The 20,015-nt window shown below is 37.2% G+C and overlaps 3 protein-coding genes across 3 annotated transcripts; 2 read left to right on the forward strand and 1 right to left on the reverse strand.

Moving 5' to 3' along the window:
• The first annotated feature begins 2,102 nt into the window (after positions 1 to 2,102).
• Positions 2,103 to 4,303, forward strand: LOC136408680 (cyclin-dependent kinase 20). Its single transcript, XM_066389805.1, has 5 exons — positions 2,103 to 2,339; positions 3,078 to 3,260; positions 3,315 to 3,554; positions 3,744 to 3,971; positions 4,130 to 4,303. Exons 1-5 carry the CDS (start codon positions 2,157 to 2,159, stop codon positions 4,283 to 4,285), a joined length of 990 nt encoding a protein of 329 aa, XP_066245902.1. The 5' UTR covers positions 2,103 to 2,156; the 3' UTR covers positions 4,286 to 4,303.
• On the reverse strand, positions 4,297 to 15,343 carry FBXO11 (F-box protein 11). Its single transcript, XM_066389788.1, has 14 exons — positions 15,208 to 15,343; positions 12,329 to 12,682; positions 11,807 to 11,957; positions 10,151 to 10,361; positions 9,781 to 9,967; positions 9,172 to 9,396; positions 8,742 to 8,986; positions 8,442 to 8,687; positions 8,098 to 8,286; positions 7,866 to 8,038; positions 7,383 to 7,602; positions 6,794 to 7,021; positions 6,458 to 6,657; positions 4,297 to 6,401 (listed from the first exon to the last, which is right to left on the reverse strand). Exons 1-14 carry the CDS (start codon positions 15,305 to 15,307, stop codon positions 6,272 to 6,274), a joined length of 2,859 nt encoding a protein of 952 aa, XP_066245885.1. The 5' UTR covers positions 15,308 to 15,343; the 3' UTR covers positions 4,297 to 6,271.
• Positions 15,344 to 15,472: 129 nt separating this feature from the next.
• Positions 15,473 to 19,759, forward strand: Sras (Ras converting CAAX endopeptidase Sras). Its single transcript, XM_066389808.1, has 6 exons — positions 15,473 to 15,607; positions 18,627 to 18,732; positions 18,788 to 18,926; positions 18,976 to 19,143; positions 19,202 to 19,270; positions 19,322 to 19,759. The coding sequence occupies exons 1-6, from the start codon at positions 15,495 to 15,497 to the stop codon at positions 19,588 to 19,590; spliced, it is 864 nt and encodes a 287-aa protein (XP_066245905.1). The 5' UTR covers positions 15,473 to 15,494; the 3' UTR covers positions 19,591 to 19,759.
• Positions 19,760 to 20,015: the final 256 nt, after the last annotated feature.

A 20,015-nucleotide genomic window follows, 5' to 3' on the forward strand; every position in this document is an offset into this window, starting at 1 on the left:
AGCTAAAACAAGTTACATAATGTAAGTATGCGGCCTAAGTAACATATAATCAGGTATTAGATTAAATAGATTAAGTACCTCGATTTAATTTATTAATTGTTTTAATTATTAGACCTGTTGAGGGTGGAAATGAGGGTTTTTCTAGGTAAATAAAACATGAAATCAAAGCAAATTAGCATGTTTGTTACTTTCACAAATAATCACAACTTTTCTTCATATCTATCACAAAAAATTTCTCATTCGCTACTGCTAATGGATGCCAACACCTACGTGACTAAGTACCGCATGTTGTAATTTCCCACGATTACCTAAAACAATTTTTAAAATTCACAATAATTAAAAAAAAAACCTTAAATCCTACCTCCGTGATTAGGAGACCCGCCACTCCCATAATGTTGATTTCCGTGATAACCTCCATGTTTGCTTTCATAGCCACCGTGTTGGTGTCCCTGATAACCCGCATATTGGTTTCCTTGATAGCCGCCATGTTCGTTTCCCTGATAGTCGCCATGTTGGTTTCCTTGAAAGCCGCCATGTTCGTTTCCCTGATAGTCGCCATGTTGGTTTCCTTGAAAGCCGCCATGTTGGTTTCCCTGAAAGCCGCCATGTTGGTTTCCCTGAAAGCCGCCATGTTGGTTTCCTTGATAGCCGCCAAGTTGGTTTCCTTGGTGATCGCCATGTTGATTACCGTGGAGGCCTCCGTAAGTATTGTATCCGCTATTATGGTTTTGATGAGGATTTTGACCGCTATATTGATTTCGGTGCGGTTCAATATTGATATTACTACTGCGTTGATTTTTAACAGTTGACCTCATTTTGTCATATGCCTGTTGAGAATTTGCCACAGTTATTGAGGCAATGAAGATCATCTAAAAAATAGTTTATCTTAATTCGTTTGAAATTTTGAACTGCTTGAATAAATATTTTGCTGAAGGTATATAGTATATGAATGTAAATTTTCTTCAAATTTTGTTTCTGCTAACTTACCGCTAAAACGCTTGGATTTGCCATGGTGGTTTTAAGGTACTGTACTGCAGAATTCCCAGACGAAGTGACCGCATTTATATCCCAGTGGTGCATTGACTATAAACGTTATCAATGACCCCTTAATCGAGCAGGTTCTTTAGCTTTGAAGAAGTTCCCGAGATGTAGACTCGTTTTTGCACAGGAAATTATAATTCTTTAAATAATTGCTTGATGTATTTATTTAGACATAATTTTTTTTTAGTGTATAAAACACAAATAAAAACAAATTTTGTAGCAAAAGATTTATATTTAATTTAAAGTAAAGGAAAAAAATATTTAAATATATCAGTATCTGGAGTTCAAAGCTAATGCGACTGTAGTTAACGTAGTATTCATGTCTAATATGACCCACAATATGTTGATTTCTTTCAACGTTAACGTTAAATCTGCCATTTTGTTTATCTTGAGAGCCGCCGCAATTTTGGTCTCCATTTTGGTTATCACCACCATATTGTCCCTGTCCTCCATGATTGAGTTGATGAGGCATATTGCCTAAATTATGTGAAAATACATAGTGAAACAAAAATAGTGGAAAAATTCAGCCATTTGGTCTAATTTGGGGGGTACCTTCCATTCTCCACTAAATGTATGCACTTTATCTTTTTTGCATTGGAACTTTTAACACAGATTTTTCCATTAAAAAAATTACACTGAACGCTACTTAATGGCCGAGATGCGGCTAATGGCTTATAAATTGCGCCTTCATTCTTCGCGTAAAACAGGTTCTGGTTTAATTAAGGGGAACTCTTACGATAAAAGTCGATATGCAGGTAAGCAAAAATGTGACTCGCTTCTGCATATTATTTATATCCGATATATGTTTAGTTGCGATTAAATCAGCGGCAGTTAAGAAAAAGTTGTTTCAGGTGTTAATAAAACATATATGTTATGTTAAAACTTTAAACGAATACGTTTTAACATAACATATGTAACACAAACGATTTTTTTTGCGTCATCGAGTATGCTCTCCATTCTTGTTTAGCACTCTTTCAACAATCATCACAGCTACATTTTCATTTACAACCGCTCGATAGAATTGCTTCCATGGAAACACCTCCTTTCAAACTGAAACTTGAATACACACAACCAGTTATTTCTCGTTTACATATTCCGTTCCATGAAGCAAAATAATGGAAAATTACAAAATCACAGGAAAAGCTGGGGAAGGGGCCCATGGATACGTGTTCCGGGGCATCGATTTGCAAACTGGTCAATCGGTAGCTTTGAAGAAAATCAGCGTTAATCTGGCACATGGAATCTCGAAGAACACATTGAGAGAAATCTGCGCTTTGCGCGTATTGAAAGCCAAAAATGTAAGTACGACTTTTATAAATACATTCAACTTCGAAGGACATCGGCAGCTGTAGCTCTTATTAAGCAACAAGGAACACCAATGCCCGCTTAGTAATATGATTTCTCTAATTTGGAACGGTTAGGGACACATAACCGCACTATTAATTGTTTGATTGTGAGTTCTATAACTATAGAGTTATGGTTATATCTTCTCTGATGTGTTGGCCACGACTCATTTATATAGCTTAAATAGAAAATATTAAAAAAAGCACCCGAAAACGTTAAACATTTTTCAGTAATACCTTTTTTGTAAATTTCTTTGAATCTTCAAGTTACTAAATACTTCCAATTTCTGATAATTTTTATGTTTTAATAATTGTCAGAGAACTCAAAAGGAAAAATAATATAAGCTAAAAGGCTTCATAGGGCCATTGGCGTACTCTTCCATTGTAAACTCGTCATTTTTTGCAATTAACCATTCATCCACAAATATCCTAAAATTGAAGAAGTTTTAGTAATGATTCACTATATCACGAATTTTCTCATTTAATACAGTACCGACCTTCACCATCTGGTCAAGATTTACTTTGAATTAATGTCTCCCATTTTGTACGTTTTCATCATTTTGTAAACGACATTAAAATTTAATTCAAACTTCACGCTTTCGGTGCTTGCCAAAAGAATAATTTTGATTAGCCCACGTTGAAGCAACTTGATCGCGCATTCACCATTTCATCATAAAAATTCTTCAAAATCAGATAGTGAAGCTAATCGACATCACCAATATGGGCAGTTCTGTGGTGCTCGTCATGGAATTCCTCCCCTGCAGCCTCCAAGATATCTTGAAGAAAACTCAGCTAAACTTGGCGCAAATAAAGCGTTACGCTAAAATGATGCTCAAAGGGATCGCGTTCATGCATCGCAATCACATAATGCATAGGGTAAATTTCTGTTTTACCTTGAATCCCAAAACTTGAATTTTTGTTGAATGATAGGATATTAAACCGGCAAATCTGCTCATTTCCCCTAAAAGGCAGCTGAAAATCGCAGATCTTGGTTTGGCCAGAATTTACAATGAACAAGAAAAGGATAGGCAGTACTCGCATCAGGTGGCAACAAGGTGGTACCGAGCTCCGGAACTGCTTTACGGCTCCAGGACGTACACGCCCTCGGTAGACATGTGGGCGGTGGGCTGCATTATAGGAGAGATGATCAATAGAGAACCGCTGTTTCCTGTGAGTATACTGGGTGGGAAAATAGACTGGAAACAGCCGAACATTTCCTTGGATGTAAATAATAAGTGTTGCTGTATTTATGTCTTTCAAAATCATATTTCACTAATTTTTTCGAGTATCAAATTTCGAAGTTTCAGGTACCTAACGTAATTAATAGCACACCTAAAGAAATCACTTAGCTTTTTTTAGGGCGAAACTGACATTGAGCAACTGGCTATAGTGCTGAACACGTTGGGAATTCCCACAAAAGAGACGTGGCCTGATTTAACAGATCTGCCCGACTACAATAAGATTTCCTTCATTTCGAGCTCAGGCAAGAGGTGGGGAGTAATTTTACCTACTGCCGACAACCTCACGATAGATCTTATGAAGCAAATTATCATGTACGATGGAAAAAGGAGACTTAGTGCACAGCTGGTTAGTTGTCATTTTATATAGACATTAATTACCAGTTTCCACGCAAATGTGAATACAATGCGATGTATGTTTATTTTTAGGTTTATCATTTCATCATAATTTAAACGTAATTTTTGTCGTTTTGAAGAAAATTTATAGAGCGTCTTCACCATTTCCAGGCACTGGAACATTCCTTGTTCATCGTAGACCCCTTGCCGGCAAAATTACAAAACATGCCCGATTGCCAAGATTACTACAACAACGACACCTCCTTTGCCTCCAAGGAGTTTGACACTGTATTTGCCGATTTCGATTCCCAGGCAACTTTCAATTAATTTAAAACTAGTTTTGCAATTTCGAAACCATATATTTTTTTTTGTATTAATGTACACAGTACAATACAAGTGCTATCTATCGCTAGTGACCGCCGAAAGTCAGTAGATATATTTAAGCCTGACATTAACTTACGCCTACTCACTTAACCTACGCTCTCCATTTAAGTGGTACCACCATTAGAAAAAGGACAATATATTACATTAATTTATTTTACATGCAACTTCAGTCATATAAAAAAAACACTCTTCAAAGGAACGATTAGGGTAGCGGGACAACTCTGAATCTGTCCACAGTTTTATACCGTGTTCGTCGTTTAACCATCGCCCTATTTACACACTATAGAAACTTATGAGGAAACCGAAAAAGAAGTTGATGCACGTTAAAGGGCAAGAAAATGAGTACCGTTATAACAACTTAATTAAAAAGAACGGTTAAGGCTGAGGTTAAGAATTTTATGCAGCGCCTTTCGAGTAATTTCGTAGATTTATGTTAAAAAAATTTTAGTTGAGAAATTTAAAGAACACCACTACCATTTCATTAAAATTGACTTATTACAGCTTCATTATTACTTGAAAATTTCGATATCACTGTTACGTGTCGCTTAAAAGAAAATTTTTCCCGCGCCTTAACCATTATATCGGATTTCAATAGTACTTTTTTACTGAAAATACCTTAAACTAACCAACTCGTGTGTATGTTACCGAAAAAATCAACTCTTCAAAATGGACGTTTGACAGTTCATTGCTAAACGCCATCTTGAAGGAAAACCTATTGCAAGCTATGGCACCATCACAACTTATGTATTTCAAAACGTTTCGATCGGTCGCAGTGCTATATACGAAACTTTCGTAAAGTACAAAAAAACACCACTTAAAGAGGGTACAAAAACTATTTACAAAATTACATTTATACCAATCGACAGCTCTTCAATTGTGTAACCGAGACTGCGATACTGGCTTAAAAATCGAATAGTGACATCACCATTATCACCCCGTTTTTTAACGACATCATTAAAGCTATATCTCAATCTGTAGGTTTGAAATTATCGTTTGTTCTTAATATTTTGATTTGAGGAGGTTCTATAAAAATGTTTTTAAATGCCCAGATTATAGACAGCTATTTTGGTGATCAGTTTAAAGACACAAGGTCGTTTTGCGTAAACTGTCTATAAGGTACTTGATTGACAACAATAATGTCCAAATAAAGATAAATAAATTAAAATACACAAATAACAATAATTAGCTAAACAATAATGATAGAGAGTATAAACTTAAAAAGAAATTTCTAACGATTACTGTACAAGAATTACTCGTAACTTATGCGTACGTTCTACGTAGTGTAAAGCTAGAAAAATGTACAGAGTTGGATGGGTGATGTCGCGAAAGCCGCGATTTTAACTTTTTTTTTGGTGGCAAAATTTAAAGCCTTCTGGCCCTTAACAGAGAGCGGAAAATCTGGATTTAGTTTTGAGAAATATTTCTGAAACTATAGAAATAATTTGTTTCTTGACAAAATAACGTATTTATCTTTTGTCTTGTATAATTTAGTACCCAAACGACGCCATATAAAAATTGGCAGCTGAAGTCCACGTTTTTGTTCTTGACAAACTGCTGAAAATACGACTTAATTTGTGTTTTTAGCCCTTAGAGTCATCTTCGGCTAATTTTATCAAATTTATATGTGCCATTTTGTCACAAAACGACACAAATAAATTTTTTAATAAGCTTGAAGTATTTTCTCAATTTTAATAACAACTTACCTACCTTTACCTACAACACTGAACTTTCGCGACGACTTACCCTTTTTCCCACCCCATCGTTCTTCCTCCTTTTATTCTCTCAAAGACAATAACTCCAACAGGACTATAAATATCACCCGAGGCACACTCAAACAAACACGCTTTCCAAACAAGAAAAAAGTCCCATTTACACAACACCAACGGAAAATTAAGTAGTCCGCATTATTGATATAACAAAGTTGCCAATCTAATTCACCATTAACGTATGCGATTCCATTGGTGCCGCCGAATCGTACAGGGTATCCGTGTCTTGGGTGGGTTCACCTTGCAACTGACATTGGTTCGTTAAGGTGCCGGCGCCGCAGTCGCAGAAGAACCTATGAACGGAGATATGTGAAAACGTTGGAATTAGTGCCAACAAGCGACTGCCTACCTGTCATGACGTATAAATTCGACGTCATGTCCAGCGTGGCACGTCTTGATGCAATTCACGCAAATGGCGTTACGGTCGGTGGTGTTGCACGTTTGACAGCGGTAAAAGTCGTGCATAGGGAACGAGGTATAAGATGATATCTTATACAGACACTGTCCGTTCGAGACTGCCTTTTCCACCGCATCTTGATTGTTGAAAATCTGTAATTTTTATAGCATTTTGTATTGAGTTAGTTAATTTAATCATTTTTCCATTTTTTTAAGTTTATAATGTATAAAATATAGTTTTATTGTAATGAATATTTCCTTTTTACAATAGTTTGGTATCTTAACTGACCTTATTGCCCCTGATGATGGGTTGTACGCCACTCGCTAAACACAAACCCCCAAATCTGTTATTAAAGATTTGATTGAATTCTAAGGTAGCAGTGGCATTGTTCGTGATCTCGACCCCGGCTGCCAAACCGTCGAAAATGCGATTTCTTCGCAGGATTGGATGTGATTGGGTAGAGATCAGGACGCCGGCCTGTGCGTTGCGGAATATGTCATTTTCTTCTAGAATGCCCTGAAACGTAAAACCAACAAATCGTTAAAAATGTTTCCAGGAACAGGATCTCATTTTATGACACAATATCGAAAAAGTTGTCCGTTAATAACGTCATATCAAAGAAAATAGTGGAATTTTGACACTCCGCTTTACTACTTCTACTAAGGATATAAGGCTCAGGTTTGGTTTGATCACAGTTCAGGTTAGTCAAGGGTGTTAAAGTTCTAACCTATACTAACCTCAACTAACCTCAAGGTAGCTACGATTAAACTCCTAGTTAAGATTAGAACAAAGGCTCAAATAATTTCGTGGATAAAGATCGGGTTAGTAGTATTTTTATGCAATTGAATCGAAGTGCTTGCAGTCGGAAATTGCTCACCTTTCCGCCGTTGAAGATGCAAATACCTCCATCTCGCCCGTCGAATATTTTGTTGCGTTTAAGCGTCGGATTTGAATCGGTTTTGATCCAGACACCTGCCATCGCATTGTCAAAGATTTCGTTCTGCTCTAGCAGTCCTAGTCCACCATTATAAACCAACACACCACCATTTTGTCCTCCCCAGATTTTATTGCCACGAATCACCGGATTACTACCCGTCCTAGAAAATATAAAAACTGTAATAGTACACCTGTATCGAAATCAAAGCTTTTGTGCCTCATTCGCTGTCAATTTTCAAGAAACTTGTGTCGCTGCATTTGCATCGCAAGTTGGGAGATTGCCACAGGAAAAATTAGTTATACACCTCTGGAAAAAAATGTCTTTTTCTCCCTCGGATGTTTCAAAATTATTCGTGGGGGTAAAAACAGCACTTTCCTCCCATATTATGTAAATAAATATAGAGAACAGAACACTTATATTTACCTAATCTGAACACCGGAATACAGATGATTAAAGATGTCGTTGTCCTCCAGCTTCCCGTGTCCATTATCGTAAAAATAGACGCCCACTTGTTTACCCGAATGGATTCGATTACGCCGCAACACCGGCGTACTACCCGTGGTAATCCATACCCCGGCCAATGTATTTGCATAGACCTAGAGAAACCACACAATTAGACGGCCTCAAAAACAATAATTTTACAGGAGAATATCACCTCGTTCTCTTCGATAAGACCCTGGCCCTTTTCGTGCACGTAAATGCCTCCATGTTGTCCATGATGGATCTTGTTGTGTCGCACAATCGGATCGCTATTAGTGCGGATCTGAATACCGGCTAACGCGTTGCCGTAGATGTTGTTGTGCTCGATAAGACCTCGACCTTCGCCGAATATGTACACTCCACCCTACCGGTTAAAAATGCAGTCAAATAGATTACAATATGTTATACAAACGAATCTGGAAATACTCATTAAGAATTCAAAATATTGGGTATGGACTACACTCTCTCTAAGTCAAGAAATACATATTTACTACGATTTTTGTCTTCAATTCTCTTTACCTGATGACCGTTATAGATCTCGTTCCTCCTAATCGTCGGATTGCTGTTTGATGTGATCCACACCCCAGCGAAATTATTCGAATGTATCTTGTTGTCTATAAATTGCCCCAGTCCATTTTCATGCACGTATATCCCCCCAGTCTGGCCGTGGTGGATCTCGCACTGGACCACCGTTGGATTGGCGCCCGCTTTTACCTCAAATCCGGCAATGCGATTGTTGTGAATGTCGTTAGCTTCAAAGTAACCCTGCGACACCGACCAATCACGACCAAATTCGCACCAAAGATAGGTTAAACTCACCAATCCATTATCGAAAGTGAATATCCCCACGTCGCGACCATGGTGAATGTGATTCCTACGCATTATCGGATTGGCGTAGTTTTTAACCCAAATGCCCGCCAATGCATTCCGGCTTATCTCGTTGTCCTCGTAAGTGCCTTGTGCGTAGTCCGTCACGTAGAGACCAACATTTTCGCAGTCGCTGATGTCGCAGTGGCGGATAGCTGGATTGGCGCCCACTCCGCTTACGCACACTGCAGCTCCAACTAAAGAGGTTTTTAATAAAATACAAACGATATACAAATCAAATACGAATTAGTGAAAGCGCTGTGTAAATTTCGGTAATCATTAGAAACGAAAAAGAAAGTTTCCAAACCACTGATTCATCAAATCTTGGACGAAAGACTTGTATGTCAATGAATTTACTAAATGAGCACACAATAAAACTTACCCACGGAAGTGCTACGAATAATGCAATGGTCCACGGTGGGGCTGCAATTCTCGCCCACTTCCAGGCAATAGTGCTTGTGATGGGGTACCGTAGAAGTGACGTCAGGCGAGAATTTCAGTGTTAAATGACCGGCGTATGCATATTTAGCACCTTCAACGAACATTACGGTTGATTCCGACTCGCGTTCTAGTATTACCGACTCGGCAACGTTGCCCGGGGCGGCCCCTAAAGAGATAAGAAACTAATTAATCTTTAAAGCCGCAAAAATAATACCAAAATTATCAATTTATGGTCTGTATAAAAGTAAAAATATTCGACGCCTATGATTTTTTTGTTGTTTATTTTCAATTTTTCTTTAATTTTCATGACAACCTGAAAACACCATGGGTTTTCTGTCTGTGACATGCAATGTTTTTAATTTTGTCGGGTATGACAATCGAACATCCACAGATACTCAAAAATTTGAAGAATTATGTTATATATATCAGCTTGATTAACTTCACTTTATGAACTTGTCAAAAATTACGGAAAACATCAACGTTTTCTGCATTCGTAGACCAATTTATCCTGGTGAACCCATCATTTATTTTTTGAGTTTTGAAGACTTACCTAGTAAAGCGATATCGGAATCGATAACCAAAAACTCGCCTCTGTAGGTACCCGTGTGGAGGAATATCAATGCCCCCTGTTGAGCGTCGCTACCAGCTTCTGAAGAATGGCTACTCGCGCAGGAACCAGTCACAGCACCTGTTGTGCTGTTGCTGCTACTACGTTCGTCTGCGTAGTCCAACGCACCCTGAGGAAACCCAATCAAAGAGTAAAATCAGTAGTGTCAAACTGCCAAGTTCATCCGAAAACATAAGATGAAAGTTTGAGTTAAAGTTTAGATAAAATTTCTTAAAAGATTCCACGAGTAGGATAAAGAAAAGTATATTTTTTATTCAAATTTGGATAAAAATAAGTGGAGAAGTGTTCTTACCTGAACTGTATTGAAATAAACCAAATTCCTGCCCTTGAAACTCAACTCTTGATAGCCATGTCGCACGTGGATGCCGCGGTATAGCTGCCGAAAGGACTCTTTCCACGGATTGGCCAATTCGGATTCTTCGGGACTGATAAATTCAAAACGACACGGTGCTGGATTGAACAAAGGAAGATCGTACTCGTACACGCTTTGATATAATCGCTTCCTGAAAAGGAGAAAGTCGTCCAAAATTAAAGTTTTTAAAAAAATATCTTTATCCTACCAACACATCCTTCAACCAACTGATCATTCTGAATTTAGGAAAATGTGTTCTATACATATTGCCTCTGGAATTTATAGGGGCTCTCACTTAACCAGTTCAGTTTCTAGATTTAGTACTTAGCGAAATGAAGGAAATCAACCGAAATAAAATAAAAAATATATCAGCCAGTATATCCCTGGATGGCTGGAGTAATGTATACAATAAACCAGTTATTTGCTGCAGTATTGTTATATTAAAAATAACGTTAACTCCTCATATCGCAAAGTACGCAGTTTTGTGACTGATAATGCAGCAAATGTTTAAAAAATGCCGAGTGACTTTTCACCAAAGACACACATTCTTCAATATGGATGATCTGCACATTTTCTAACTTTACTAACTCGCGATATCAAGCTCCTTAAAGCTACTTCAGCAGTACTAAGCATTATTAGTGTTGAAATACATTCCTACTACCTTATATAAAAATGTTCAAGGAAAAAACTATACTTAAAAAAAAACATTTTTCTGTTGACTACCTGCGCTGCAACAACAGCTGAATTAGAAAGGCATTTTTTATCATTTGGCATGGTACAGTCAAAGCTTCGAAACCGATTAGGAACCGAAAAAGCTGCAAAACTTTTTAAAATTTTATTTAAATACTTAAATCAAAATGCAAAAGGTAGCAAATACAAATTGTAACTGTCGGAAGAATCGGCGAGAGTAGTACATTTCAGTTCCTATTCGAATGATAAAACCCTAATTAATTTTTCAAAATAAACATCGATTTAATTAATTTTATAGTTATAGTTATAGATAACGATTTGTTTTCATTTAATTCAATTTTGAAATAAATAAAAAAACACAGGAAGTGTTAGTCTATTACTAGTAATAAATTAGTTCATTATTATTATTTTTTAATATATTGATATATATCCGAAACCTCCAATTAATTAGCTTATTTGTTAATCTGGCATTGCACTGACAATTTCCTCATGGAGGTCTATTAGTTTTACACTGACATAAAGATTCATGAAGTGGACTTCCAAATAATTTATTGTTAGTTTTACCAACAATTGTTTATAAAAACATGTTTATATTATTTGTTAGCATTATATTATTTCGCACACATTCTTGCGACCAAGTTATAGACCAAAAGTACAAAAATTAAAAGATAGTAAGTAACATAAGAGAACATTTTCGTTACAACTGGGAATTTTTAAAGTATTGGCAGCCCCGAATTCACGGAAAGATTGACGAAAATTAGAACACGCTTTAATCCGTGAATAACTTCATATAAAGGTCTTCGTGAATTAATACGTGAACCGAACTTCATGACGAAATTCATGAACAAATTGTTGTTGGTGTAATATCGGCTATATATTAAATTGTTGATTATATTTTCAACTTACCACAACTCGGTATCGTTCGCGATGACATTGAATCGCTTGCAAACCTGGCTGACTCTACACAAGTCCTGCTCTAGAAGATAGTTGAAAATGGTGAGCAATACTTCGTCCGGCAACTCGTACTGGAGGTAGTGAGCTGCTGTATTTGTACATGCTAAAGGAACATGGAGGCATAAGTTTTATTTAACTCTCTTTAGCGCGTTTTATCATCCGTTTTAACTTGAGTTGGGCACTTGGAAAGTCAGTGTTAAAGATGGAAAACTTTCTGAGAAAGGAAAGAGAGACACCTTTTAAGGAACGTCAACGTTATTGTAACGTACTGAAGGTGGACAATGCTAAATTGAAAATTCAGTAAACAAATATATTATATATTCTTGTATATTCAATCATGAGTCTCGTTTTCCTTGGAAATTTAACTTTGGTATTTTCACTATTTTAGAGTATCCTCTCTCTCTCCCTCTCGCCCAACCCTGTAGTTTAATCTTCACTCTAGCAAATCCTAAAGCCTCAAATGCATCTACTTACTCTCATAAGAAGCGGAACACGTCCGCCTAGGCCTTTTCCGGGCTGGCAACATGGCCGAGCTGTACCCGCTCCCACTGGCGCCACCGCTGGAGCACGAGGGGCTAGCGGGGGCCCCGCAAGCTGTAGCGGCACTAGTGCTAGGGCCGGGCACGCCGGCGCCGTCTGCGCCTCCATGATGTTGGGGCGACTTCCTTCTCAGATCATAGGGCGACTGGTGAGCGGCCAGCGGCCCACCCAAAGAGGACCCTCCAGAGCCCCCTTGAGCTGGTGGCGCAGCCTGGTTCGGCGTCGAGGAACTTCCTGGTATTGGTGGCGCTGGGGCGATTTGGACGGGGCAGGTGGATTCACATGGTTCTGTATGAATAAGAGACAGTTAGCTTCAATATAACAAATATCTGTAGGAAAATTGAAGTTTTGTGGCATTAGGATAGGATTTTTTGAAAGTGAGTTTTCTGTCGACGTCTCGGCTTCTATATTTTAAGCCATTATTAAGACAACTAGAAATATAATATAACTATTTGAAGGATTGTTAGACTATGTTTGGAGGAAGAGGAGAAGGAGAAGGAGGAGTAAAGGAGAAGGAAGTTGTAGGGGTAAATGGCAAAATATAACCAAGAAATCCAAATAATGGGAGACAAAGGAAAACTCACAATTAGACTGTGATCTCATTCAACTCACTAGAAGACAAACTATTTCTTTGTTATACATAATTAAAATTATTAGTTACCAACAAAAAATACAATGAAAACTGTATGAAAAGATTACAAATATGTAGGTAGTACTCAACTGTGGGAAACATACACTATATTAAATTTAACAAATAGATAAGGAATCTAATTAATATTAAGTATCCAAATAAATCAAGAAAACATCACATAGAGACCAAGAAGATTTAGTTGTTTTATTTAATATGTATTTGACATTATTATTGTTATAATTGACAGAATTAAAGTTATCCTTATCTTGTTTCTTATTAACTTTGTTTCTTTCTACTTTTATGTTGACCAATTTGTGGAAAATTCTTTTCTTGTATTTTTTTTTATATTCTAACTATGGTAAAAATCAAAATTGTGGATGAGCTGGTAAGAATGATTTGCCAAAGTAATTTTGTTTGCCCCACCTGCCTCTGTCATCCCCAAGATGTGCCAATTGACATATCTCAGTGGTACTCACAGAAAGCACAATTAATAGCACTGCTCTCATTTTTCACACAAAATAATGGAAGTGCTTTTGTACACTGGCATACCAATAAATTTGTCAATTCTTGGAACAGCTCATTGGCAAACAATACAAAGAGGTGTGGACCTGGTATCGATCCTGGGGTAACACCTTGTTGAATTGCCGGCATTTAAAAATAAGATAATTCATTATTATAAATGACACAAGTTATTTGATGGTTACCCTTCAAATATGATACAATCAATGAGGAATACTTTTCCCTCAAACCATATAACTCCAACTTATAGATGAACTAAGGTATAGAAGATCTTCAAAAAAATGAAAAAAAGTGTTATTTCACTTGATTTTTGGGGAATGAAACAAAATCAATACTGTATCAGTGTTTTGTAATTTGTACAAGTAATTTTTATGACCATAAGGACTGAAGAACTCCTGAATATTAATGCAAGATAAATAACTATCAATTTATTTCAAAATACTAGGTATTCCTAATGCCCTCTTTTGATGTGATGGAAAGTTGAAATACTTGTATGCATACCATGAGTAACAATCAAGGCCTGTTAAAAAGCTTTTGCTATGTTTGATGGTAAATAACAAATGGCTTAATCAGCGTCCTACTTTTGATAATTCTTTACAGCCACTTAAGTAAGCAATAGATTTACAATCAGCTGAGAATAATCATTGGAAAACCTCCTTCCTTATCTTTATTGATTTTGTTCATAATAATAAGAAACTTAGAAAAAGTTTGTAATGGTTTGAAATCTTAAGTGCCTGCAAAAGATAGAAAGGTTTAGGACTGTGAATAGTGAAACTGAAAACAATGATTGGTGTGAGGTTTACAAACTCACAGGGGTGAAATATTCAGAAATAACATATTATGATTTTTTTATTTTCTGGGCCATGTATACATATATTTTAAAAAGTAAAAAAGCTTAAATCTACACTCAGTAATAGTATCTTTAGCTCTTAGTTAGGGTAAATCTGAGGCACTGGTTTTCCTGTCCATATGCTCTTTTCATGTACAGGTTTAAGTGTTACCTAAGCCTTAAAAATCTACTTAATATTCCTATGTCTTTACATTAAAAACATAGCTCAAACTGCACAATTTTGCCACCTTGACATTACTATACAGCTTGGTTACAACAAAAACTGAATGAAACATTTATAGGTACTTTCAATTGAACACATAACACACCATTTCCTGTGACCTTAACTTTTTTACCAAGTAAAGCAGATTTTTGAAAAAGCTTCCAATGGAATCCTTAAAACAAGTGGTTGAATCTGGAAGGACTTCGAACAAGGTCTGGAAAGGTGAGATTCACCTCCCTCTAAAAGAACAAAGAAGGCCCAAACTGAGGTCAGACCTTGGGTTAAACAGACCAATGGTCAAATAAATGAGAAGTTTGCTAGTAATATTTTTACTAGAGAGAACAAGTAGCTACCACAAGCTGAGGGAGGATTGAGGCTGAATCTATCTGCAGGAATGTTTTATTTATAAAACCGTTCACTGACATTTCCACTTTTGACAAATAAACTAGGCAGGTCCTTTGTGGCACAACACCCACAAAAAAACCGAAAATCAATGAAATCGAGGCGAAATGGGGCTCTGCGGTGGAATGTCGCATCAAAGCCAGTTTTCAACAGGAAAATCCGGGTCGAGTTCAATATTGAAATTACGGTGTAGAACGTCTACGACTCACCATTTGTGGTTCTGGAAGGCGTAGGAATCCTGTTGGCGCCGGTTTTCCTGCGGGATCGACGCACGTACGACCTGGAGGCCGTGAAGGAAGCGCTCGGCATGATGTCCCGGCGGCTCGAGCCCTTTTTCGAAGCAATTTTCCACTCCTAAACAAAGGAAACACTGGCACTAGCACTGGCAGCCATTTTCCGCTGGTGATTTTCGGAACGGCGAAGGGAGCGCGTGCGCCGATCTTCGGCCAATCGTCGCTCCTAGTTTGCGTCCCGTGACCCGCGAGGAAATGTCAAAATGGAACACGATTTCAAGGCGATTTTCAATTGTTTTGTTTCGGTGGGGATTTGCTTTTTATTATCGGTGACTTATCTGGCGAGTTTGCACGTCTGGAACAGCCCGTACAATAGGTGAGTGTGGATATTCCTACAGAAATTCAACAGAATCACTTCGCGAAAGCGAACGCCTGCCACAGAAACCTACAATAGCCGCCTCTCGCCCCCCAAACCGCGCACCCGTCCCAAGTCTGACAACTGCCTGCGTACTCAACGTTGCCACGATGCACAAAAGGGGTTATTACTAAGGAGTTTTTTGGAAAAAAATCACCTTACCGAGGTGACTAATAAGCATTTTCTCTTTAAAACTTTAAATTAAATTGTTACCATGGGCTATTTTTTTAATATTCACTTTTCTGGTTAAAAAAACTGAATTATTTTGTAAATAATTGTCAAGCTTGAGGTACTGGATTGCTGAACTCATGCCTTGGCAATAGCGCCTGAGACATTGCCAAGAGGATCAAATTTTCAAAGAACATATATCAGTTTCTAATCACAAAAACTTCATCGCTTTGATGATTGTTAATTCAAATTTAAATTTGTAATTATTGCTGTTTTGCCAAAACACTAGCCCAATTTTTCTATTAATTTAATTCTTCCACTACTGTGTAAACGTTTAATATCAACTGTATTGAATTCATCGATTGCTGCGCATGACAACACTGTAGGGTCAGAGCGAGCCCGTGGGAACCCAAGGGAGCGATATGGAAAAATTCCGAATATTTTAATATTTAATTTACCGGGCTGCTGGGACTTGGGAAGCGCCCCAAAACGGGGCTTTCTCTCTCCTGGGTTTAGGCTAAACGCCGACTTTCCCTTTTATTTATGCATATTGTTTAAATAACGGTTATTTATAATTTATGCTTGGTCTTGAAATGGGGCGCTTAATGATGGTACAGGGGTTTTAAACGTAGGTAATGTTAGTTATCACCCCAGATGAGGTTAAACGCTTTGTATAAGTGTAAATAGGTGTCTAACGTTAAACATGTTCTTGCATCGTTTCATACGTATATATCAATGTGCCCCTGTATTTCTTGACGTTTAGGAGCAGATTAAAATCCAACCGGCTTGGTCTCTCAACTTCTATGGTTATTGCCATTATCGCTTATCTGCGAAAATTCTCTCCTCCTTTTGAAACATCTTAATTTTTCCATTAAAGGAAGGTGGAACGCCAGTTCCCACAACCTGTGCGTTTCTATAAAAAGCTTTACTGAAATTATTTTTAAACCCTTGCGGTTGAACTGTACTGCTGGACCGGTCCTGCTGGCCCCGTTTCTCTAAAAATACTGCACAATTCCGGCTGGCAGCGTCGATTATTCGGTAAATAGGAAATGAGAGTTTCCTGTTTATTTTGCCTATTTTCGGACGCTCTAACAATTAAATTTCATACGACACATTTTCAAATAGAACACTTTCCATGTCACTCCAACGAAGAATATCCAACGGAGGGGATTTGAGCATATAATGTATGTCATAGATTTTGTAGATTTATAATTTTAGTTTAATGGTATTAGAGTTAATAATACGGTAATGATGGACGAACTGACAGATCCATCTAGGAGTGAAGTACTGTCGAACGAGGTCACTGCTACCGTCGCTACTAGATGGCCTAGTTTCAAGGAATCCTATATCGAACAGTTGTATTTACCAGGAACTGAGAAAAAAGGCAAAAACGAAAAAATAGAAAATTGGGGTATGGAAAGGTAGAGATGTGACCGAGTAGCAGTAAATTCATTAGTTTGTCTTTCTATATTTTGATAAACATTAGCATTTCTCAACCATGGAAAACGTTCATAATGTTATTCCAACATATACAAGACATTCTATGTAAAAAAGTAGTTTTAGCCTCTCAAACTTATCGAAAATGGTTTCTACCATTAGGTGCATACATAACTGAAAGCCGACAAACATGGAAATAGGAAAATGTTAAGGGATTTTTCCGTTCCTTGTCATCGTAGGTTCACAATATTCATTAATATACCGGGTCTCCAATTTGAGAAAACTGTGTTTTCGGCCTTATAATAATAGAAAAACTTGTTTTAGTTATGTATCTTCATAAACCCTCAGATCTCTTAAAAACGAAAAGAGATTGATATAGCGATATGCGTTAACGAATTCTTAAGAATAGTAAAATTCAAAAATATAAAAATATACAGGATGACACGTTTGGAAAGATTCTCTTCACGGCCACTTGTCTTCTTTTCCCTTAAATATCGCGGAAACTGAAACAGCATCGCATTCCTTTAGAATAGTATCTACTATACAGGTTGTTCTATGACGAGAGGACGCTATTTCGAAGGATGATTATATAGCTCATTTCCAACAATTCATGTCATATAGCTAATGGTTCCATTTTCAATTATTTTAGAGATATTCGAAAATCATACTAAATGTTCTTGGTTTGCAGACAATTTATTGATTACTAAAACTTTAACGAGATACACTTTAAACGTAAATAACATAAATAGAGTTTATCTAATTGATACATTTAATGCAAAAACGGTTTAAACTGTCACTCCTTTTCGAATACATAATCTACTTCGTTGAGAAATTGATTTCTCTCAACCAATTTCTCGCGGATTTCCGTGCATTGATTCGCACGTTTCTTGTATTCGTCTTATCAATTCTCTCCTAGAGTTGATCGATTGCGAATACACTTGAAATTTTATGTGACTAAACGTAAAAATTTAGAGGTGTGAGATCTGGGCTTCGCGGGGGACAGGACACGAAGAAAATGGCCAGTTTCCTTTAACGCTTGATAAACTCTTACAAATATTCTATGATTGGGAATTTCTCGTTCTGATTAATGCGACCTAACCACTTCAAGCGCATTATCGTTAGCAAAACCATGTCTGCATATTCTTCGTTAGTAAACGTTATTCTAAATAAAAACATGTTTACTTTACTACTGTCACTGTTTTAATTTGATGAATTAGAAATAATGTACGTTGACTTTACTTTTTTCTGTAGATATGCGATGATGTCGTTAAAAATCAATAATATCGTAAATTGTAAATGTCTCTAAAACACCCTGTATAATTTAAGACATATTGTCCCTACAGAGAAACTTCAAAAACGCTTTTTCTGCTTCTAGGGATCATCCATCCACCATAACAAGACGCTTCATAAGTGTGTTTATCATGCTTTTTGTGGCACCCTGCTTCCTCTATCTGGGCCTCAACAAAGCGTTACTCAAAGAGGTGCCTCCTTACTATTCTGAAGCTCAACTCGGCATTAATTAAGCAATTTCCTCAGGTGTCTTTTTTCGAGGTTTTAGGCCTAAAAACCAAGGGACTGACGCCAGCTTTCTTCATGCCACTTTTCTTGACGATGATCCTTTTTCTGGGGCCAATTTCCATGGAGCTTTTCAGCGGTTTATCTAAAATTTATACAGGTAATTTTCTTAAGCAATTCTGTGTAAGTTATTTACCAAGTTTTTTCAGAGGAGACCTATTGGCTCTCTAATTTGACAAATCTAATGTGGATGAGAAACCATATCGTAGCACCGTTGTCTGAAGAATTTACATATAGAAGTTGTATGTTACCGTTGCTTTTGCAATGTTTTCCGCCATTGGCAGCTATTCTGATCAATCCCTTGTTATTTGGAGTAGGTAAGTATGTGGAATTCATCAACAAAACAAAGATAACTTATTAAATAAATGCTTATAGCCCATTTCCACCACATGCAGGAACGACTAAAGTTCGGTATGAACTTCAGTACTGCGTTGAAGATTTCTTGTACGTTTCGTAGTCTAGACAGTCTCTGCATAAATATAACAAATTTCTCAGGTTTTCAGTTTCTGTACACGACAATATTTGGAGCATATTCAGCCTATTTGTTCTACAGGACTGGCCATTTCCTATCCATCTTTGTAGTACATGCCTTTTGCAACCACATGGGTTTTCCCGATATAGTGGAAGTCACCACTTACAAACAACCCAAGAAAATCGTAGTTTGGTGTTTGTTTGTAGTGGGTTTTATAGCGTGGTGCTACTTGCTCAAGCCCATGACGGAGCCCAGTTGGTATTCCAATGAGCCTGTTTGGTATGCCCTTTAGAGTGCCATATAGAGCTGTGTTTCTCCTGCAGAGGAGCCGTGATGAAATAATGTTGTTAATTGCAGTATCAATAAGAGAAGACTGAACTAATTATTGTATTTCCAATTTTTGTTTTATGTGAGTGATGTTATGTAATAAAAACAGTCTTTAATAAATATTGTCGCAAGTAGATACGTAATTCAAATTTAAATTTGTCGCCAACTGCGCCGATCTTCAACCAGCTTTTTTCTAGTTCTAATTACAGGTCACGAACTAGAGCGCAAAATAGCAACAGCGGTCTGTGACGTCTTCAGTATTATTGATGAAAAATTCCCTTTGTTTTTTTTAAATTAATTTAGAAATTTTATTTGAGATCTATTTAAGTCCTCAGCAAATTTTTGTAGATATCCGTCGATCTTAACGAAGTTACCGGTAGCTTCTTCGAA

The sequence above is a fragment of the Euwallacea similis genome, chromosome 4 (genome assembly GCF_039881205.1).
Source record: "Euwallacea similis isolate ESF13 chromosome 4, ESF131.1, whole genome shotgun sequence".
In the NCBI taxonomy this organism is placed as follows: Eukaryota; Metazoa; Arthropoda; class Insecta; order Coleoptera; family Curculionidae; genus Euwallacea; species Euwallacea similis.

Bases quoted from the DNA above. Each gene is read 5' to 3' on its own strand.
- LOC136408680 (XM_066389805.1), top strand. From the start codon at position 2,157: ATGGAAAATTACAAAATCACAGGAAAAGCTGGGGAAGGGGCCCATGGA. The intron at 2,340-3,077 runs GTAAGTACGACT...CTTCAAAATCAG, and splicing joins GCGTATTGAAAGCCAAAAAT to ATAGTGAAGCTAATCGACAT. The intron at 3,555-3,743 runs GTGAGTATACTG...AGCTTTTTTTAG, and splicing joins ATAGAGAACCGCTGTTTCCT to GGCGAAACTGACATTGAGCA.
- FBXO11 (XM_066389788.1), bottom strand. From the start codon at position 15,307: ATGCCGAGCGCTTCCTTCACGGCCTCCAGGTCGTACGTGCGTCGATCC. The intron at 8,287-8,441 runs GTAAAGAGAATT...TTTAACCGGTAG, and splicing joins AGATCTATAACGGTCATCAG to GGTGGAGTGTACATATTCGG. The intron at 7,603-7,865 runs GTAAATATAAGT...TATATTTTCTAG, and splicing joins TATTCCGGTGTTCAGATTAG to GACGGGTAGTAATCCGGTGA.
- Sras (XM_066389808.1), top strand. From the start codon at position 15,495: ATGGAACACGATTTCAAGGCGATTTTCAATTGTTTTGTTTCGGTGGGG. The intron at 18,733-18,787 runs GTGCCTCCTTAC...CAATTTCCTCAG, and splicing joins ACAAAGCGTTACTCAAAGAG to GTGTCTTTTTTCGAGGTTTT. The intron at 18,927-18,975 runs GTAATTTTCTTA...AAGTTTTTTCAG, and splicing joins TTTATCTAAAATTTATACAG to AGGAGACCTATTGGCTCTCT.